Source organism: Nomascus leucogenys, chromosome 7b, assembly GCF_006542625.1.
Source record: "Nomascus leucogenys isolate Asia chromosome 7b, Asia_NLE_v1, whole genome shotgun sequence".
NCBI classification, from domain to species: Eukaryota; Metazoa; Chordata; class Mammalia; order Primates; family Hylobatidae; genus Nomascus; species Nomascus leucogenys.
This window is the reverse complement of record NC_044387.1, coordinates 16,864,454-16,883,355: the sequence shown is the minus strand read 5'-3', so window position 1 is coordinate 16,883,355 and position 18,902 is coordinate 16,864,454. Positions and strand designations below refer to the sequence as shown.

At 47.2% G+C, this 18,902-nt stretch overlaps 1 protein-coding gene across 2 annotated transcripts in view; it reads right to left on the bottom strand.

The window, feature by feature from the left end:
• LARGE1 (LARGE xylosyl- and glucuronyltransferase 1) overlaps nt 1-18,902 on the bottom strand; it is a 645,394-nt gene that overhangs the window by 31,871 nt on the left and 594,621 nt on the right. For both annotated transcript variants that reach the window (XM_030815681.1, XM_030815680.1), the window contains exon 11: nt 5,706-5,869. In XM_030815681.1, coding sequence (XP_030671541.1) covers nt 5,706-5,869 — 164 coding nt within the window. The remainder of the gene's footprint in view (nt 1-5,705; nt 5,870-18,902) is intronic.

Sequence of the window (18,902 nt, the reverse complement as noted above, 5' to 3'; positions counted from 1 at the left end):
AGCCCATTCTCTCTCCTTTACTCACAGGGAGCAGAGAAGTGACCTGTCATCCCCATGAGGACCTGCAACTGTAGTCAACACTTAACATCTTTGTCAAAAACACACTAAAGAACTAGGCTCTCCCTGGCCAGGTGTCAGAAGATAGGTGACCCCCTTGTGATCAGCACCCTCTGTCCCTTTGCCATTGGTGTCTTCTGCTGGGACGGGCGGGAAGGGTGCTGAGCTGCTGAAGGAGAAGCAGATCTCCTGGCTTCACGGCCATGGTTGCAACGTTCATTCTTTCTGAACGGAATTCCAGAGGGAGCTGGGTACAGGAGTGCGAAGGCCGGCTCTCCTAATTTGTTGTGGCATTCACGTAGGGCCTACTTCTGACTCGAAGGTTTACAAACACATCTGAAATGCTTCTTAAATTAAAAATCAATCTAGCAGGCACCAGTCAGCATGCTGCATCATAATCGGAGGTGTTGACAGAGTGCAAGTGGCTGCAGGAATTTCTACCATTCTTCATCAGCCTGCAGTGCCGCTTTATAATTTTTAATTGCGGCCTACTAAGCACCTCTCATTAGGGCTTGGAATCCCTTGGGTTCTCTTGAGATACTGTCCTGATGGTGATACATGTCACAATACAGGAGTGGGTATTGTATGTCTGCTATGCTTGAGCTGTCCATGCTTTGAAGGGAACACCGCTATAGTTGGTGTTTGCTGCAGATGTGAGTGGGGCCCGGACTTTTTTTTTTTTGAGAGTGAGTCTTGCTTTGTCGCCCAGGCTGGAGTGCAGTGGCACGATCTCGGCTCACTGCAAGCTCCGCTGCCCGGGTTCACACCATTCTCCTGCCTCAGCTTCCTGTGTAGCTGGGACTACAGGTGCCCGCCACCACGCCTGGCTAATTTTTTGTATTTTTAGTAGAGATGGGTTTTCACTGTGTTAGCCAGGATGGTCTCCATCTCCTGACCTTGTGATCCGCCCACCTTGGCCTCCCAAAGTGCTGGGATCACAGGCGTGAGCCACCGCGCCCGGCCCCGGACTTTCTTTTAAATGGATTGTGTCTGCAGCCCAGGCCAGAAGGATGGATCCCACCGGCAATAGAAGGAGGCACTCAGTTTTGCCTGTATTCTCTTCTTGCTAACTAGTGTATACAGAAGGATGGGTTTGAGCAGACAATAATCAGTGAATCTGACATTATCACCATCTCATAGATGAGTAAAGTGAGGCTCAAAAAGGCTAAGTAAGTTGCTCAAACTTACACAGCTAGGAAGTGACACAAGTGTACTTTGAATCCAAGTCTTGCTTTTTTTTTTTTCTTTTCTACTACATCACTTTATCTCTCCTAAATAACTATCATGTGCACATGCCTTCGTAAGGATGTTTCAGATCTAGCCAGTATTCACTGGATGTCAAATATGTGCTCAGGGCTTTTATAGAGGATCTCTTATTTGCTCCTAAACAAGACCCTACGAGGCAAGTAATTTTATCCCTCTTTTATAGAAGGAGGAAATGGAAACCCAAAGATGTTAAGTGACTTGCCCAGAACACAAGCTGAGGATTGAATGAGTTGGTGGGATTTGAACCCGGAGCTATCTGTCCTTCCGTCTAGTGCTTTACCCAATATCACAAATATTAAGATTCTGGTCAACAGTACTGGTGTCATTCTGGGAGCCTCTGAATGTATGTCAGGACTAAGCACTGGCATGCCTTCTCTCATTTGATCTTTGTAACAACCTTAGGGATGAGAATAATGATATAATTATCACTTTCAGATCACAGATGAAGAAACTGAGGCTTAAAGAAGTTAAGTGATGCACTCTGGGAGGCCGAGGCGGGCAGATCACGAAGTCAAGAGATTGAGACCACGCTGGCCAATATGGTGAAACCCTGTCTCTACTAAAAATACAAAGTTAGCTGGGCGTGGTGGTGAGCACCTGTAGTCCCAGCTATTGGGAGGCTGAGGCAGAAGAATCGCTTGAACCCAGAAGGTGGAGGCTGCAGTGAGCCAAGATTGCATCACTGCACTCTGGCCTGGAGACATAGCAAGACTCTGTCTCAAAAAAAAAAAAAAAAAAAAAAAAGTTAAGCGACTTGTCTAAAAACAAAGTGACAGGGCAACAAAGAACCCACAGTGCCTGACTCCAGGGACCAAGTGTCATTCACTCTTATGCCACTCTTTACTTTCATTAGAAAGTATATCAGATTTCTTTGATAGCCACTGGCCACTAATCTTGACTCAGAATATTTTGCTGATAATCTGGATGCATTATCAGGAGGCCTGAATGCAACCGAGAGCCCGTGATGGTTGGAGAGACGGGCACCTGGCTTTAAGTGAAACCCCCTCACTTGCACGGATTATAGTACCTGAGTTTCAGGTAACTCACGGGAGGGGCCAGGTGCAGTCAAAAGAGCCCAGTCTAGACCATCATTCAGCACTGATATGGAGTATTCGATTTTCTTTTTACTATAAATGCCATGGAGGAGAAGGAAACACACATGTGAAAAGAGGGACTTGTGTGGTGAGGTGGCTTCCTGATGTGGCTGCTTAGTGGTGGGGAGCCTGGGTGTCCCAACTGAAATCTGAGTGAGAAGCCAAAGGGACTTGAGAATTTTAGGGATGACTCTGGGACACTAGTTGGGTGTCCCTATGGAGCCCCACACAGGATGCCAGATTTGAGCTGGAAGGGCTGGCCACCTCCCCTGGTTTCCCTGAGGCCCTCTGTGATCCAGCCCTTGCCTACCTGGCCATGTGTATTTGATCTCCTCTTCCTCCCTCCTACACCCTAAGCCCTAACCATACCTCACTATTGTGTTCCCCACTGGGCCTGACTTCCTCTCTGTCCCGTGAACATGATGCACACTCTACCTCAGGGAGCCCTCCTTCTCTCCTTCTGTGCCTTCTACTGTCAGTTTACCCAGCCTCCAACTCAATTCAGGTGCTGCCTCCCCTCGGACACATTCCCTGCCTCTTCCTTTCTCCATCTCTGTGGGCTCTCATAGCATCGGTGCACCTCCTGCACGACACTCAGAACTCAACATTCTACTGTAGACCTGTTTACCTGTCAGTGGTAGGCAGAGTTCTATGAGGGCCCCCCAGATTCCCGCCCCGCTGGTGGACATGCCCTGTGTAACCGTCCTCTGGGGGTGGGCAGGGCTTGTGAATATCACATTGTGATCATGTGATGTTATAGAAGACTCCGGGGTCATGGGCCAGAGAGATTCTCCTGCTGGCCTTGAAGAAGTGGGCTGCCCTGCAGGGAGGGGGCTGCATGGCTAGGAACTGAGAGTGGCTTCGAGGAGCTGAGGGGGACACCCATCAACAGCCAGCAAGGAAATGGGGCCTCCATCCTGGAACTGAATTCTGTTCCAACCCAAATGAGCTTGGATGTGTATGCCAATCCCCAGATGACATCCCAGCCCTGGATAATCCCTTGAGATTTCAGTCCTGAGACCCTGGGCAGAAGGCCCTGCTAACATCTTCCAGATTCCTGACCCATAGTGGCCACAAGGTAACAAAGGTGTACTTTTTAAGCTGCTCAATGTGTGGTACTTTGTCACCTAACAACAGAAAACGAATGGGGTGCCTGAGCCCCACACAGGCTGCATACTCCTTAAAGACAAGGATAGGTCTTTCAACACATATTCACCTCCCCCTTAAGTGCTTGGTGCAGAATGGTGAGCCATATTTGCTGAATGATCACGTGGATATGGAGATGAGAAAACTGTGGCCCCAAGAAGGGACAGGGCTCGCTAGGGCCCTCACAGCAGGTCAAGCATGGACCTGGTACTAGAGCCTCCATGCTTGTCCCTTGCTCTTTTGTCCCATGCTGCCTTTACCTGTTACCTGCTAGGATCTGCAAGTTCTCTGTGCACAGGAGTCCCAGTGGCCTTTCTCCAAGTTCTTTTGGAGCCTGTGAATCCCCAAGAGACCGCCAGCCCCTGAAGCCATTGAATTATGCATGTGGTCATCTGCTTGCATGTGGCAGGACTCACAGAGCAAGGAATCCACTTCCCTGAGCCACCCTCAACATGAATCATTCCACGTTGCCTCCAGCGCCAGGTTCCTCTCACTTCCTGGAGCTCTCAGGTGCCTTTATGAAAATGGTTTTGTGTCCAGGTGTTTGTTCTTTCATCAGTTTGTCCATTCTTCAGTCATTCATGACTAATAACACCTGGCATTTATGGAACACTTATTATGTGCCAGGCACTGTTCTTGGCACCGTACAGGCATTAGCTCATTTAATCCTTGGAACAATCCCATGGAATCTCACCCATAGGCTGGATAGGCATCTCTGATGTGGCTCAAAAGACAGAATGAGGAATCAAACTTCCTTCCTAATTGTAGGAACTGAGGGGGGATGACACGAGAGGGAGTTGGGGCAAGGGCAGCCACCATGGGCCATGTGTAAATTGAAGCGGAAGCCAGTCAGACAAGGTGGGAAGGGGCACCTGGAATGGCCAGATATAGAAAAGCCATGTAGCCTTGGCTGAGTGACCTTGGGGCTTCAAATCCACTCACTTCTTGGCAGCCAGAGATGCTTTTAAAAATACATAAATTAGGACAGGTGTGGTGGCTTACACTTGTAATCCAAGCACTTTGGGAGGCTGAGGTGGGAGCATCACGAGGTCAGGAGATCGAGACTATCTAGGCCAATATGGTGAAACCCCGTCTCTACTAAAAATACAAAAAATTAGCTGGGCATGGTGGCGGGTGCCTGTAGTCCCAGCTGCTCGGGAGGCTGAGGCAGAAGAATGGCGTGAACCCAGGAGGTGTGTATTGCTGTTTATGTGACTAGCTCCATATTCTCAGCCCTGGCTACACGTTATAAGCTTAAAACAAAACAATGCCAAGGGCTCTATCCTACAAAGGTCCTTACTTAACTGCTCTGCAAGGGAGCCTGGAGGTGAATGTGTTATACAACTCCCGAGGTGATTCAATCTCCCTGGAGAAGGTTGAGAAGCAGTGCGTTGGCCTGTAAGCTACATCAGGGCGGGGCTCATGTCAGTACTGCCTGGAAATGCTTGATGGATGTTTGTTTCATCAATACACATAGAAGGAAAAGAAACAGCGTTGCTTTCCAGCCGCAACTGTGGCTCCAGTCTCCCCACTCTCCCTCTTCCTGAGGTAATTCGAGTAGGGCTCTACTTCTTAAGAATCGATCCTTTCATCTATCTGCAGACAACGATAACATAAGAGCCCTTGGTTTTCGGTGCTGGGGAGGTGGTAGGGATGTGACACAGCTCACCCTTATCAGTACTCTCTTTTTTTCCTTTTTTTTTAAGACAGAGTCTTGCTCTGTCACCCAGGCTGGAGTGCAGTGGCACGATCTTGGCTCACTGCAACCTCTGCCTCTTGGGTTCAAGCCATTCTCCTGCCTCAGCCTCCCCAGTAGCTGGGATTACAAGCACACACCACCATGCCCAGCTAATTTTTGTATTTTTAGTAGAGACGGGGTTTCACCATGTTGGCCAGGCTGGTCTCGAATTCCTGACCTTGTGATCCGCCTGCCTGGGGGTCCCAAAGTGCTGGGATTACAGGTGTGAGCCACCGCGCCCGGCCCAGGCTTCAATATTCTAAGCCTGTGCACCACCTCTTCCTGTTCCATCCTCCAATTTTAGCATATGCACTGCAGAAGTGAGCACACCCTTCTCCATTCTCTATCCTCCATGCAAAGAGCCACGGTGAGGAGACTGGGGTGGGTGGGGCCGTCTGCCATACCTGTCCATGGACAGCTGAGCAACCAGGGTGACATCCGTGCTGTCTGCCGCAGGCTCATACTCGTAGTGCAGGAAGTACAGGTGGGTGCGGTGGACAGTGAAGCGCTCTCGCCGGAACTCATAACACAGGTCGTCCTCGTCCAGCTCAGACAGCTGCTTCTGGAGCTGCAGGGTAGGAGAGAGGGCTTGGGTACGTGAAAAAGAGGTCTGAGGGGGCCCATGAGCTTGCCCCTTGAGCCCTGCCCTCCCCTGAGTTTATTACCCATCAGGACGTTGTTGATGGGTCAGACGTACATGGAAGGGATCACCACTTTTATTTCCCTCTGCGACTTAATCTAATTTCAAAAAGGTGATGGTAAAAATCAGATGCCTGGGGACCGGCTGTGGTGGCTCACACCTGTAATGTCAGCACTTTGGGAGGCTGAGGCGAGCAGATCGCTTGAGCCTGAGAGTTCCAGACCAACCTGGGCAACAAGGCAAAACCCCGTCTCTACTGAAAATAGAAAAATTCGCCGGGCATGGAGGTGTGTGGCTGTCAGGAGGCTGAGGGGGAGAATCACCTGAGCCCGGGACATGGAGGCTGCAGTGAGCTGAGATGGCACCACTGCACTCCAGCCTAGGCTACAGAGCAAAACCCTGTTTCAAAACAAAAACAAACAAAGAAAAAAACAAAAAAAAAGAGGATGCCTTTGACACCTGAGACATGAGTCCCCTCTTAGCTAAGCACAAAGGTGGTGCTCACTGAAAAACATATAACCAACCATAAACTCCTTAGAAACAAATGAGAAATGTTTCCCTAGACAACTCAGCATAAGAATTTCAAATAACGCGGGAAAACGGGCTGGGCACGGTGGCTCATTCCTGTAATCCAAGCACTTTGGGAGGCCAAGGCGGGCGGATCACCTGAGGTCAGGAGTTCGAGACCACCCTGGCCAATGTGGAGAAACCCTGTCTCCACAAAAAATACAAAAATTAGCCGGGCATGGTGGCGTATGCCTGTAATCCTACCTACTCAGGAGGCTGAGGCAGGAGAATCTCTTGAACCCGGGAGGCAGAGGTTGCAGTGAGCCGAGATCGCACCACTGCCCTCCAGCCTGGGTGACAGAGTGAGACTCCATCTCAAAAAAAAAAAAAAACATCATAATAATAAAATAAATAAAAATAACACAGGAAAACGCCCAAAGAAGAAAATGCTCAAAACTGACAAGGACCTCTGTATGACCTGATGCTTTTCTCTCCGTAGAGCTACTGATTTCAATCTTTGTTCTAGGTCTCGGAAAAAAACAAAACAAAACAAAACTAGCACATTAACAAAACAGAAACTCTTTTCCTTTCATTTCACCTAAGTTTAATCAGAATCTTGGCACTTGTACTTTTTTCTCTTCTCTTTCTTTGAACTCTCTGAAAGTCTTACTTCATTAATCTGCTTGTAGAAGTTGTTTAACTAGCTGTACTTCTCTCTTCCTTCACCAACTTGTGAAAAGAGCAGGCACACCTGCTGACAGGGAGCTAAGGAGATAACATTTCAGATATGCAGTGGCAGATACACAGATGTGCAAATCTGCAGCTGCCCAACAGACATGGTCTCATGTGAACCCCTACCAGGCAGGTATGATGTATGTTTTACAGATGAAGAACTGAAATTAAAAAGTGACACAACTTAGCAAAAACCTAATCCACAGTGACAAAAATTGGACCAGGGCATGTGGGGTAGGGGAGTGAGGGGCCTGGGAAGAGACAAGAGAGGATTGGGAATGACAGAAACCCATTCTACCATGACTGCAGCGATGGGTACATGGATGTGCACTTTCGTGAAAATTCAACAAACTGTGCACTTAGAATGGGAGGACTTGGCCAGGCGCGGTGGCTCACGCCTGTAATCTCAACACTTTGGGAGGTCGAGGCAGGCGGATCACGAGGTCAGGAGTTCAAGACCAACTTGGCCAAGATGGTGACACTCTGTCTCTACTAAAAATACAAAAAAATAGCCAGACATGGTGGTGGACACCTCTAATCCCAGCTACTCGGGAGGCTGAGGCAGAGAACTTCTTGAACCCAGGGGGCAGAGGTTGCAGTGAGCCAAGATCGTGACACGGCATGCCAGCCTGGGCGACAGAGCGAGACTCCGTCTCAAAAAAAAAAAAAAAAAAAGAACAGGAGGACTTGTTGGAGGCAATCTGTATTTCCATAACAATCAACTTTTAAAAAATGATAATTTGCCAAAGGTCACAGGAGGGCTGGTTCCATTTTTTTTTTTTTTTCTGTTAAATCAGCCTTGTCTATTACACGATAGAATACAGACAAAAGTTTACATGGCAAGGGTTACCAGCCTAGCTGAATATCATAGAATGTTTTTCCAAGAAGGTGTACTTTTTTAAATCACCAAATCAACAGTGTAGCAGTCGACAAGAAAATATATTAACTTGCTTCTGTATAGCTTTGTACCTGTTAGGACCATTGCCTTGACAGATTACTTGATGGCGTTATTTCTCAAGATGTGTGCTCTGGAAGATGATGGCATTAATTGCTCCAATTCCTTCTCTCTCCCCCACTCCCTGCCACCCCAGATATCCTTGCCCTTTGCAGTGCACTAAAGAGGCACAGTTTATTTCTCTAGCCTTGAATAAGGGCTAGAATCATGACATACTTTTGCTAACAAAAAGCAGGGGAAGTAATATTGTCCCAGTCTTGGGGCTAAGACCTCAAGAGAAAGTGTTTCTTGCACCCCTACCATTGCCATGAGAAGATGCCGAGGCTAGCTTGCTGGAAGATGAGACATCTGGAGCAGAGCAGCTCCTCCCCAACTGCCCAAGTCATGCAAGCCAGCCCAGCCCAGCTGCCTCAATAAATAACTACTTATTTTTTTTTGAGACAGAGCCTAGCTCTCTTGCTCAGGTTGGAGTACAGTGACACGATCTCAGCTCACTGCAACCTCTGCATCCTGTGTTCAAGTAATTCTGTGGCTTCAGCCTCCTGAGTAGCTGGGATCACAGGCGCTCACCACCACATCCGGCTACTTTCTGTATTTTTAGTAGAGACAGGGCTTCACCATGTTGGCCAGGCTGGTCTTGAACTTCTGACCTCAGGCAGTCCACCCACCCAACCCTCCCAAAGTGCTGAGATTACAGGCATGAGCCACCACGCCCGGCCAATAAATACTTCTTCTTGAAGGCCACTGAGGTCTTACTGGTTTTGAGCAATAGATACTGACAGTGCTATTGGTATTTTGTGGGGAGCACTTTTTTATTATGGGGACCTGTCCCACATATTGAAGGACAATCAAACTCCCGAGCTCCTGCCCACCAAATGCTTATAGCATTCTCCAGACAGCCCCGTGGAGCTCCAAATGTACTTGCATATTTCCAAATGCAGCTTGGGAAACTGGCTGAGATCCAATGATCTGTGAGACGCTCAGCTATCTCTAAAATTTTTAACTGTTAAAAGGATGCAATTAGGGATATTCAGCTTTTCAAGTCAATTTGCTGTCCTTGCCTATTTGAAGATTCTCACCATGCCAACAGTTTAATATAAGACAAGGACGCTGAAATTCTCATTCCATCTAAGATCTATGACCCCACTGCTTCCTTCTGACCTGTATGATTAAATCCAGATTTCCTTGTTGACAATTATGGGCTGCTCTCTCTGACCCTTCACCCCCACACTCTGTGGCCTCATCACTAGTCTCTGTGCTCCCGAAACCTGCCTTTCCCTCACACCTCCGTGACTTTGTTCCGTGCCATGCTCTTCCCTCTCGGGAACGCCCTCCCTCACTTCACTCCACTCTCCTCTACCTGAAAAACCTTCCATTTACCTTTCAAGATTCAGCCCAGATGGCACCTGCTCTATGAGACCTCTGCAGATCCTGCTGGGTAGAAGCGATCCGTTTCTTCTCTGCACTCCAAGAGCACTCACTTCGTAACCCCATTAAAGCACTTGTCAACTTGAACAGAAATTATTTAAGGGCAACTTTCCCGGTGAGACTGTGACACTTTACCATTGTCCTGAGCACCGTGCCTGGCTTGTGACAGGTGCTCAATATCATGTGTTGCATGCCTGAAAAATATTTGCTGTATACAAAAAACCTGTAATCACTGTGAAGTTAAGACTATCCTTTCAATTTTCCTTTTGTGTCCTCTAATTATATGCACAGAAGGTGATCAATAAGCCCATTCTTCAGCCCATGATTTGCTTCAATATTTGCATCCAAGGGTCAGTGACGGCTGAAACGCTTTTGGAGAGCAAACAAGCATGTGCCAAGCTCCACGTAAGGTGCTGGGTATAGGTGATTTCCTCTCCTCCCCAGAGGCCCCGGTGAGTCACTGGCAGCCTCATCCGACAGTTGAGAAGGGTGGAGGTGTCAAACCTGGGTCTGTGCCCCTCCACCACCACGCTGCTGCTTCAGGAAAGATGCCTGCTTGGCCTTGTGTGAAGACGCAGATGCAGCGCAGTGGCTGAGGTTACTGGTTCTAACCCACTCCTGCCTGGATCAGCTCAGGTAAGTGGGTGGGTGACCTAACCTTTCTGAGCTTCAGGGACCTCAGCTGTAAAATGAGGACGACAATACTCACTACCCCAGAGGGTTATAGAAGGATTCTGAAAGATGCTGCATATAGAGACAACAGCAGTTGAAGAAAACATTCAACAGATGTCACCTATTATCATAGCGATTATCACAGGAAAGGGAAACACCTGGGCCCCTGAAGAGACCTACGTGGACACTTTTTGTCCTCAAACCTCACCTGAAGGAGACTGTATGGCAAAGGCCTGGTGGGCAGGGATGGCAGAGGCTGGATGAGCCAGGGTGGCTCTTCTGATTCATGAATATTAGAGACAGTCCCCCTGGCTTTCTCCCTGACGGTCCAAAATATGCCTATAAACCATAATGTTGCCTCCCGGGAGAAAACGTACCAACTGCTATGCTCCTAAACTCCCTCACCCACACTGCAGAGGAGCACAAGAAATGATCCTCCACTGGAGACTAAACATCTACAAAATTCTGTGCAAGAGCAGGGTTGGCTTTTTTTTTTTCTTTGGTTTTGGTTTCTGTTTTAATATGTTCAGAAGAATGAATGGCTTCCAGTTCAATGAAGAAGACAGTGGAAATGTGTGTGGATGTGTGGGTGTGAGCGTGGGTAGGCAAATGTGTATGGAGAAATGGGTCCTTCTTTGATGAGGCTTCAGACAAGTACCTGGTCCTCATCATGTGAAAATGGGCATTAGTGAGTGCAGAATGAGAGACACATGCGTGTATGGGGGTTTCTCATCCCCTTTATTGACTGACTGGTAGATTGATTGAGATGGAGTCTCGTTCTGTCGCCCAGGTTGGAGTGCTGTGGCACAATCTCGGCTCACTGCAACCTCTGCCTCCCAGGTTCAAGTGATTCTCCTGCCTTAGCCTCCCTAGTAGCTGGGATTACAGGTGCACACCACCACGCCCAGCTAATTTTTGTATTTTTAGTAGAGACAGAGTTTCACCATGTTGGCCAGGCTGGTCTTGAACTCCTGACCTCAGGTGATCCACCTGCCTCGGCCTCCCAAAGTGCTGGGATTACAGGCATGAGCTACTGCGTCTGGCCTCTCCTTCTCTTTATATGCACACACAGGTACATACCCTTGAGTTGGGGAAAAAGACATTCCCAGGTAAATGACTCCAGGAACCACTTTCTAAAAAGCATCCATATGGTGAGTTCCTAACAGCAGGAGCTGTATGCCCTTCATTTCTGAACCATCCGCACCTAGCAATATCCAGGTTCTATATCCAATGTTAACAAAGATTTTCTGAGTGGTGGATTCACAGATGAATTTTATTGGCTTCTTTATATTTTTCTGTAGTTAATTAATTCCCTGCATTTTTCTCAAATAAGCTAATGCATGTAAAGTGTTTTGTAAACTCTAAAGTGCTGCAGAAACTTAAGCAATGTGGTTATGATTACATCATGTGCTTTTCAAATCCTAATCTAGGCTTGCTTATTGCTGACTGTGTGGCTGATGTGGTCCATCTTGGATGTTCAGCAAGCCTCTGTTGGATGTGCTCAGCCCCTGCATGTTAGGAGAAGGAGTACCGGTCAACGGAGGCGCTCCCGGGACTTCCAAAGTACACCCTGCCCTAGTGGGATTGACTAGGGCAGTCCTGGGGAAGAGGCCACCTCCAGCTCTGAACTTCATGGTACCAGTAATGGGATTCAGTGGCATCCACATCCCAAGCTCACCTGCAGCCCTTGCTGCAGTGTTTAAAGGATATTATCTAGGGAATATTGTCATTTACCAACCACAGTGGGTATTGTAGAAAAAAAGTCAGGTGGCCGGGCACCGTGGCTCACGCCTGTAATCCCAGCACTTTGGGAGGCCAAGGAAGGCGGATCATGAGGTCAGGAGATTGAGACCATTCTGGCTAACACAGTGAAACCCCGTCTCTACTAAAAATACAAAAAATTAGCTGGGTGCGGTGGCGTGCGCCTGTAGTCCCAGCTACTTGGGAGGCTGAGGCAGGAGAATCGTTTGAACCTGGGAGGGGATGCTTGCAGTGAGCCGAGATCACACCATTGCACTCTAGCCTGGGTGACATGTCGAGTGAGGCTCTGTCTCAAACAACAACAACAACAACAAAACAAAAACAAAAACAGGAAAGAAGAAAGTCAGGTATGCTGTCAGACATACCTGTCCATAGGACTCTGGGTCAACCAGATGCCATCCTTGAACGTGCATGTTCATTTCTCCTCTACATGGTGCTTTGCACCTTGATCCAGCTAATACTAACCGGGTACCTACTATGTGACTGGCGCAATGCTAAACGTTTTCAGGTGCATTGCTTCATCAATTTAATCCTTCAACACACATATCTGTTGTACAAAGGAGGAAACTAAGGTTCAGGAGCTTTCAGTAATCTGCTTCACTGAGCGAGAAGAAGTCCAGGATGGGAATCCAGTCTTCGGACCTCAAACCAGGGACATTTCACTACACAATTACTTCTTCCCAGGGGATGGAGGTGAGAATCAAATGAGATGGTAGAAGACACAATGTTCCGTGAACGAAGCAGGCCATAAAAAACTGTGGTCCCAATGCAGGCAAAGGACGAAAGGAAAAAGAAAAGCCCACTCAAAAACAGAAGGGAACACATTATAATGTTAACAAAGATTTTCTGAGTGGTGGATTCACAGATGAATTTTACTGGCTTCTTAAACTTTTCTGTAGTTAACTAATTCCCTGCAATTTTCTCAAATGAGCTAATGCACGTAAAAGTGCTTTGTGAACTGTAAAGTGCTGCCCAAACCTAAGCAATGTGGTAATGATTATATTATGTACCTTTTCAAATTCTAATTTAGGCTTGCTTATTCCTGACTGCGTGGCTAATGTTATCTCAATGGGGAGACTCTAGCAGTTTAGAAACTGCCTCCTTGGCCAGATACGGTGGCTCACGCCTGTAATCCCAATACTTTGGGAAGCCAAGGCGGGTGGATCACCTGAGGTCGGGAGTTCGAGACCAGCCTGGCCAACATGGGGAACCCCAGTCTCTACTAAAAATACAGAAGTTAGCTGGGTGTGGTGGTGGGAGGCTACTCGGGAGCTGAAGCAGGAGAACAGCTTGAACGCAGGAAGTGGAGGTTGCAGTGAGCTGAGATCGTGCCACTGCACTCCAGTCTGGGCGACAGACCAAGACTCCATCTCAAAAACAAACAAACAAACAAACAAACAAGCAAAACAAAAACAAAAAAAATAAAAAACCAAAAACAAACAAACCCCCCAAAAAACAAACAACAAAAAAAATCAAGAACAAAACCTGCCTCCTTTTCACCCAGGGTTTGGGTAATTTCTCTGGAGAGCCATGGAGCCGGAGGGAGTATTTCATTAACAGGGTCTGAATGCTACCGTACCCTGCTCTCCGGCCACTGCCACAGGGAACAGAGGGCTCCTGACAAGGGAGGCACAGAAACAAAAGACAGATTTCTCCTCAGATAAAATGCATTTGCTAAATTGCTTCTTTGGGCAGCCAGCTGAGGCAGAGGCAGATTTGGACTCAAGGGAAAATGGCCCGTTAGGCAGTTTGCATTTATTTCTCCTCATCTTTAAGGACAGTGGCCTAGACTGACCTTTCGAGCTGCTGGAAATGATGGCTGGTTATGCCTGAGGATTCAGAGGGGGTACAAGTGCATCCTGCGCTCTGGCCTTAGAGACTTCTGTTCACGGTTGCGCAAACTAAGGAGTGAGATTATGGGGATAACTGAAAAGCGAGACCTGATATCTCTGACACTCATTTTCTATGTCACCTTGAGCAAGTCATGTCTCTGAATTAGTAAGACAAAGGGTTTGGGCTTCCTAAAGTGACTCTCAAGGATCATGCACTCACTGGGTCAGGTCAAGTGGGGAGAGCTTTGCAGGTTCTTTCTCATGTAAGACTCACATCAACTCTATAGATTAGGAACCACTCTTAGTCCTCTTTAGTAGAAGAAGACATCCATCATCTGAAAGGTTTAGCCATTGCTTAAGGTTATACAATGCACGAACAGAGTAGCTGAGATTCAAACCCAGCTGTGTTTCCTCTGAATTCTTGCAGGTAACCAAGTCACTACAATGCCTAGTTGGTCAGCCTCTGGGCTTCTTTCCGGTTCTAACACTAAACAATTTTGTGACTGCAGAGGACTCAATACATGTATTTCACGTGGTGGCAGAAACATCCTGTGCTCACCAATATCCATGTTCTCCTCTCTTCCTGGGCACAGAGCTAGGCTGTATCTCCAGCCTCCTTGCAGTTAAGAATAACTCTGTGATAGAGCTCTGGCCACTGGAGTCTGGAAAGGCTCTGGCTAGTATAGGCACCACTCTGAAGCCTTGCTCAGGCACAAACTTTATTCACCTTCTTTTCTTGGCTGACAGCTAGAGCAAGAGAATCCTGTAGAGCAGGCTGGGGTTCTGTGGAGGGCAGAGCCACAAGACAAAAGGAGCCTGGGTCCTTCAACCTGCAGAAAAGCTACCTGCCAATCATGAACACTCATTTGGACTTTCTGCAAGTAATCAACTTCCAGCAGGTTGAGCCACATTACAGCTGCTTGTGCTACCTTAACTAACAGGCATATTTGAACGCTTGTAGCCTGTAAGTGATGGAGGCATAGTATGATGGACCAATTAAGGAGTCTGGGAGGCCCCGTTTCTTTCTTCCTGTGACACCCCTCCTTCTGATGTCTTGGGGCAATGGGTGAAATCACTGATGGGGAAATTACCACTCAAGCATGTTGCTTTGCACTTTCAACTTGCTTTCACTTTTTGGTGGCTTCATATCCACTATTTCATTTTTCCTCCTCCCCAATGCTTGCATGAGACAGGCAAGGCTGCCCTTAGGGCCCTCAGTTGACAGATGAGGGCCCAAGGTGCTCAGAGAAGCTGGGGCTCCAACTCTGGCCTCCTGAAACCTAACCCAGAGCTTGTCCCTGTGGTTTCCACAAAGCAGTTACATCTTATTAAGCCACACAGACAGGCAGAAAAAGCTCACGACCTCCCTCGTTGCCTGCTGTGTGTATTAATCAACAAGTTCCAGGAACCCAAAGCATCTTTTACTAAGGAAACCAAACTATGAGTCCATTTTCATTCTTTTGCAGGGAGGTAGGGGGCTGCATTCAGGACTGTTGAGTGAAGGTTCAGAGAGGGTCTGCCCAGCCCTGACCTCGACTTGGAGGAGATAAGAAAAAGGCTTGGTCTCCTCCCTCCCAGTTATCAGTATTAATTCACACACCATATACAATTCATAGACTCTTATTTCATGCCAAGTCTTGTGCTAGGAATGGGGAATGAGCTCCTGCTTCTGCACTTGTATTATTCCTATGGTCTAGGAGGAGAGGCAATGAAGCGAGTCACTAATTACAAACACGGTGCAATCATAACACAGACCTTAATTTTGGGGGACCTTTGCCATCTGCCACATTGTTCTAAGCTCCTGGCCCTGTCTTACCTTATCGATTCCTCTTAAGTCTATCAGATAGGAATAACTGATTTCCATCTTACAGATGAGAAAACTGAGGTGCAGGGTGTTTAAGCAGATCACCTGGAATCCCACAGCTGGCTGTCCAGCTGGGATTTCACATGAGGCAGCCTCATTCCAGAGCTGCCTTCTTATCTACTGTATAAGTAAGAGATGCTACTTGAGAAAGGGAGATCTGGTAGAAAGGAGAGGAACGGAGGGAGCTGCTTTATAGACAAGGGAGGGCCGAACACCTGGCAAGTGCAGAGAGATGACAACCAGTGCCTAGAGGGGTGAAGCAGGGCTCTGTGTAAGTTGCAGCTGAATAGGATCAAGGCAGCCAGGCCACAAGGGGAAACCGTGGCCCAGACTTGTAGCTACTGAGTCTCTTGATCCCACAGCTCCTCTTCCCTTCACCCCCTCTCTCTGGAGCTTAACACATTCCTGGAGGGTCCTTGGAGACTGGCCTTGAGCATCCTAGCTTGTCTTAGGGTTTTGGGTCTGTCCATCCTGGGCTCTGTTGCCTGCTGCGTGACTGAAGAGTTGGCGACATGTGACTCGCATGTGAGAGCAGGAATGCATTCTGGGCTTTCTCCGGGGTTTTTCTGAGATACAGCTGTTTCCACAGAGCCATCTGTTTCTTGGCATTGCCTTGCGGGGTGATGCCATAAAATGTTATAGAATCTGTTTATATGTGTCTTATTTTTAACTTCTAGTTGAGGTGATGCTGTTGTTTCTTCCTCTTAGTGGGCTTAGTGTCAGAGAACGTGGCCTTGGAAGTGGCCTGTCACCTTCATAGCATGAGAGAGTTAAGCTTGGAAGCCTTCTTCATTTCAGAGGTGAGGCAGTGATCTCACAGCAGTTGAGAGAGCGGGTATCCAAGACAAGCTTTCTGGAAAATACTCGTAACAGTAACTGCCTAGATGGTGCAGCACTTTGAATACTTTAACCCCTTTAACTCTCCTCAAATAGCCTGGTGTGGGTGCATTTACTGATCATTTTACAGATGGGAAAACCGAGGTTCATGTAAGGCTAGAGTTATGCCTAAAGTCATAGATCTGGTCTAGGGCCACAGGGTCTTGTTCTGTCGCTCAGGCTAGAGTGTGGTGGTGCCGTCTCGACTCACTGAAGCCTTGACCTCCCAGGCTCAAGTGATCCTCCCACCACAACCTCCTGAGTAGCTAGGACCACAGGCATGTGTGGTTTGCTTATTTTTCATAGAGACGAGGTCTCACTATGGTGCCTGGGTTGGTCTAAAACTCCTGGGGCTCAAGTGATCTTCCTGCCTCAGCCTCTCAAAGTGCTAGGATTACAGGTAGGAGCCACTATGCCCAGCCTGGGCCAAATTTCCTGAGTCCAAGTGGAGGGATGTTTCTGGCACACCACAAATGCTTCAAGAAAAGGACTTGTTATAGTTCATTTGTTCGACAAGATTTATTGAGCATGGATCTGGTGCCAGGCACTCTTTAATGAAGATGTACTGATGAATAAAACAGATAAAAAGCCCTGTAGTCACAGAGCTTACATTCTAGTGGGTAGAGACATAATCAACAAAAATAAATAAGTCATGAATATATTAGTGATAAGTACTATGGAGAAAAATGAAGAAGCCCTGGAGAGAGGCAGTGCTGGGGTATGGGACAGGCATTGCAATTTTAGATAGAGGTGCATTTTAAATAGTCATAGAGAGACCACTCAACTATGAATCAGGGCTTGATACCGGCTTCAGCTCTGCCACCAACCTGTTCTATGAATTCACCTCTCTGAGCTTCTATTTCCTTCTGCATAAAATGGAGATAACAGCAGTGGCTCACGCCTGTAATCCCAGCACTTTGGGAGGCCGAGGCGGGTGGATCACGAGGTTAGGAGTTCAAGACCAGCCTGGCCAAGATGGTGAAACCCCATCTCTATTAAAAATACAAAAATTAGCCAGGCATGGTGGCAGGCGCCTGTAATCCCAGCTACTCAGGAGGCTGAGGCAGAGAATTGCTTGAACCCGGGAGGCGGAGGTTGCAGTGAGCCGAGATTGTGCCACTGTACTCTAGCCTGGGTGACAGAGCGAGACTGTCTCAAAAATAATAATAATAATAATAATAATAATAATAAAATAAAACAAATAAATAATAAAAAAGGAGATAACAGGAAGCACCTGGAAGGGTTAGTGAAAGAGTAAGAAAACCGTATCCATATAACAACTAGGAGAATTGTGGAATAACCTGGATATATGTAATAATGTAACTTACTATTACATTAATATGACATACATAGCAACATCCATTTGGGAAGCACTTCCTTGTCTTGTGGCTTTAGAGTTAGGTAGACCTGGTTTCTAATCTTGGCCCCAGCACTTAGGAGTTGTGTGGCCTTGAACAAGTAAATCATTTCTTTGAAGCCTTCCTTTCCTTGTCTGTGAGATGTGACTCATAATGACTCCCTTCCTTTGTGGTGAAGATTAAAGTTGTATTTCCCTTTCCCTTTCTTTCCCTGCAGAAAATTTCCAATTCCCAAAAGCTAGAAGCAAGCAGAGAAAGGTCTTAGAACAGCACAAAGAGCTGTGCTCATGCAGGAGAGACCAGAATGACTAATACCTATCGTAGGGATATCCAGCAGGCTTTGGTTCCCTGCTATCACTAGGAGGCTAGGAGACCAATACTGATTACTCAGAGTGCTGTTTTGAGGAGGATAAAGAAGTTGGGCATAGGTGAATAATGCAGTCATCAATTAGTGATGTCTGCTGTGGGCAGGGGATGGAGACACTGGCTGTTGACTTACAATTCCATATACATTCAAAAATTCATTGGTATCCAGTGTTATTTCTTTTGTAGTTGGTGGATGTTTGGTATGTTTCATAATCTAGCTTTTAACATAACAACAGATCATTCTTTTACCATCAGTCTTTCTAAATTAAATACCTTTGTGGGTTTTTTTTTGTGTGGGGGGAAGGGAGCGTTGGCTGCCTTGGAAAGAAGAAACAAGGAGGCGAGCCCAGAAAGGGTTGTTCTGAAGCTGATAAGCACAAAGTGACAGCTGTCAGAAAGGAATCCACAGAATAAGCAGTGAATAGTCTGGGGCCATTTCCTGCCAGGTTAAACAGTGTCTTTCTTCCTCTGGCCGCCCCCCGCCCCCCCAACCTCCTCCAGCCTTTTCAATGCAACCGTAGTCATCAAATACTGTAAACTCAGTTTAATACTAAACTGAGTTTAGTGTTTGCTTACTAAAGGAAGGGCATACAATTTAGCAGCAAGTTTC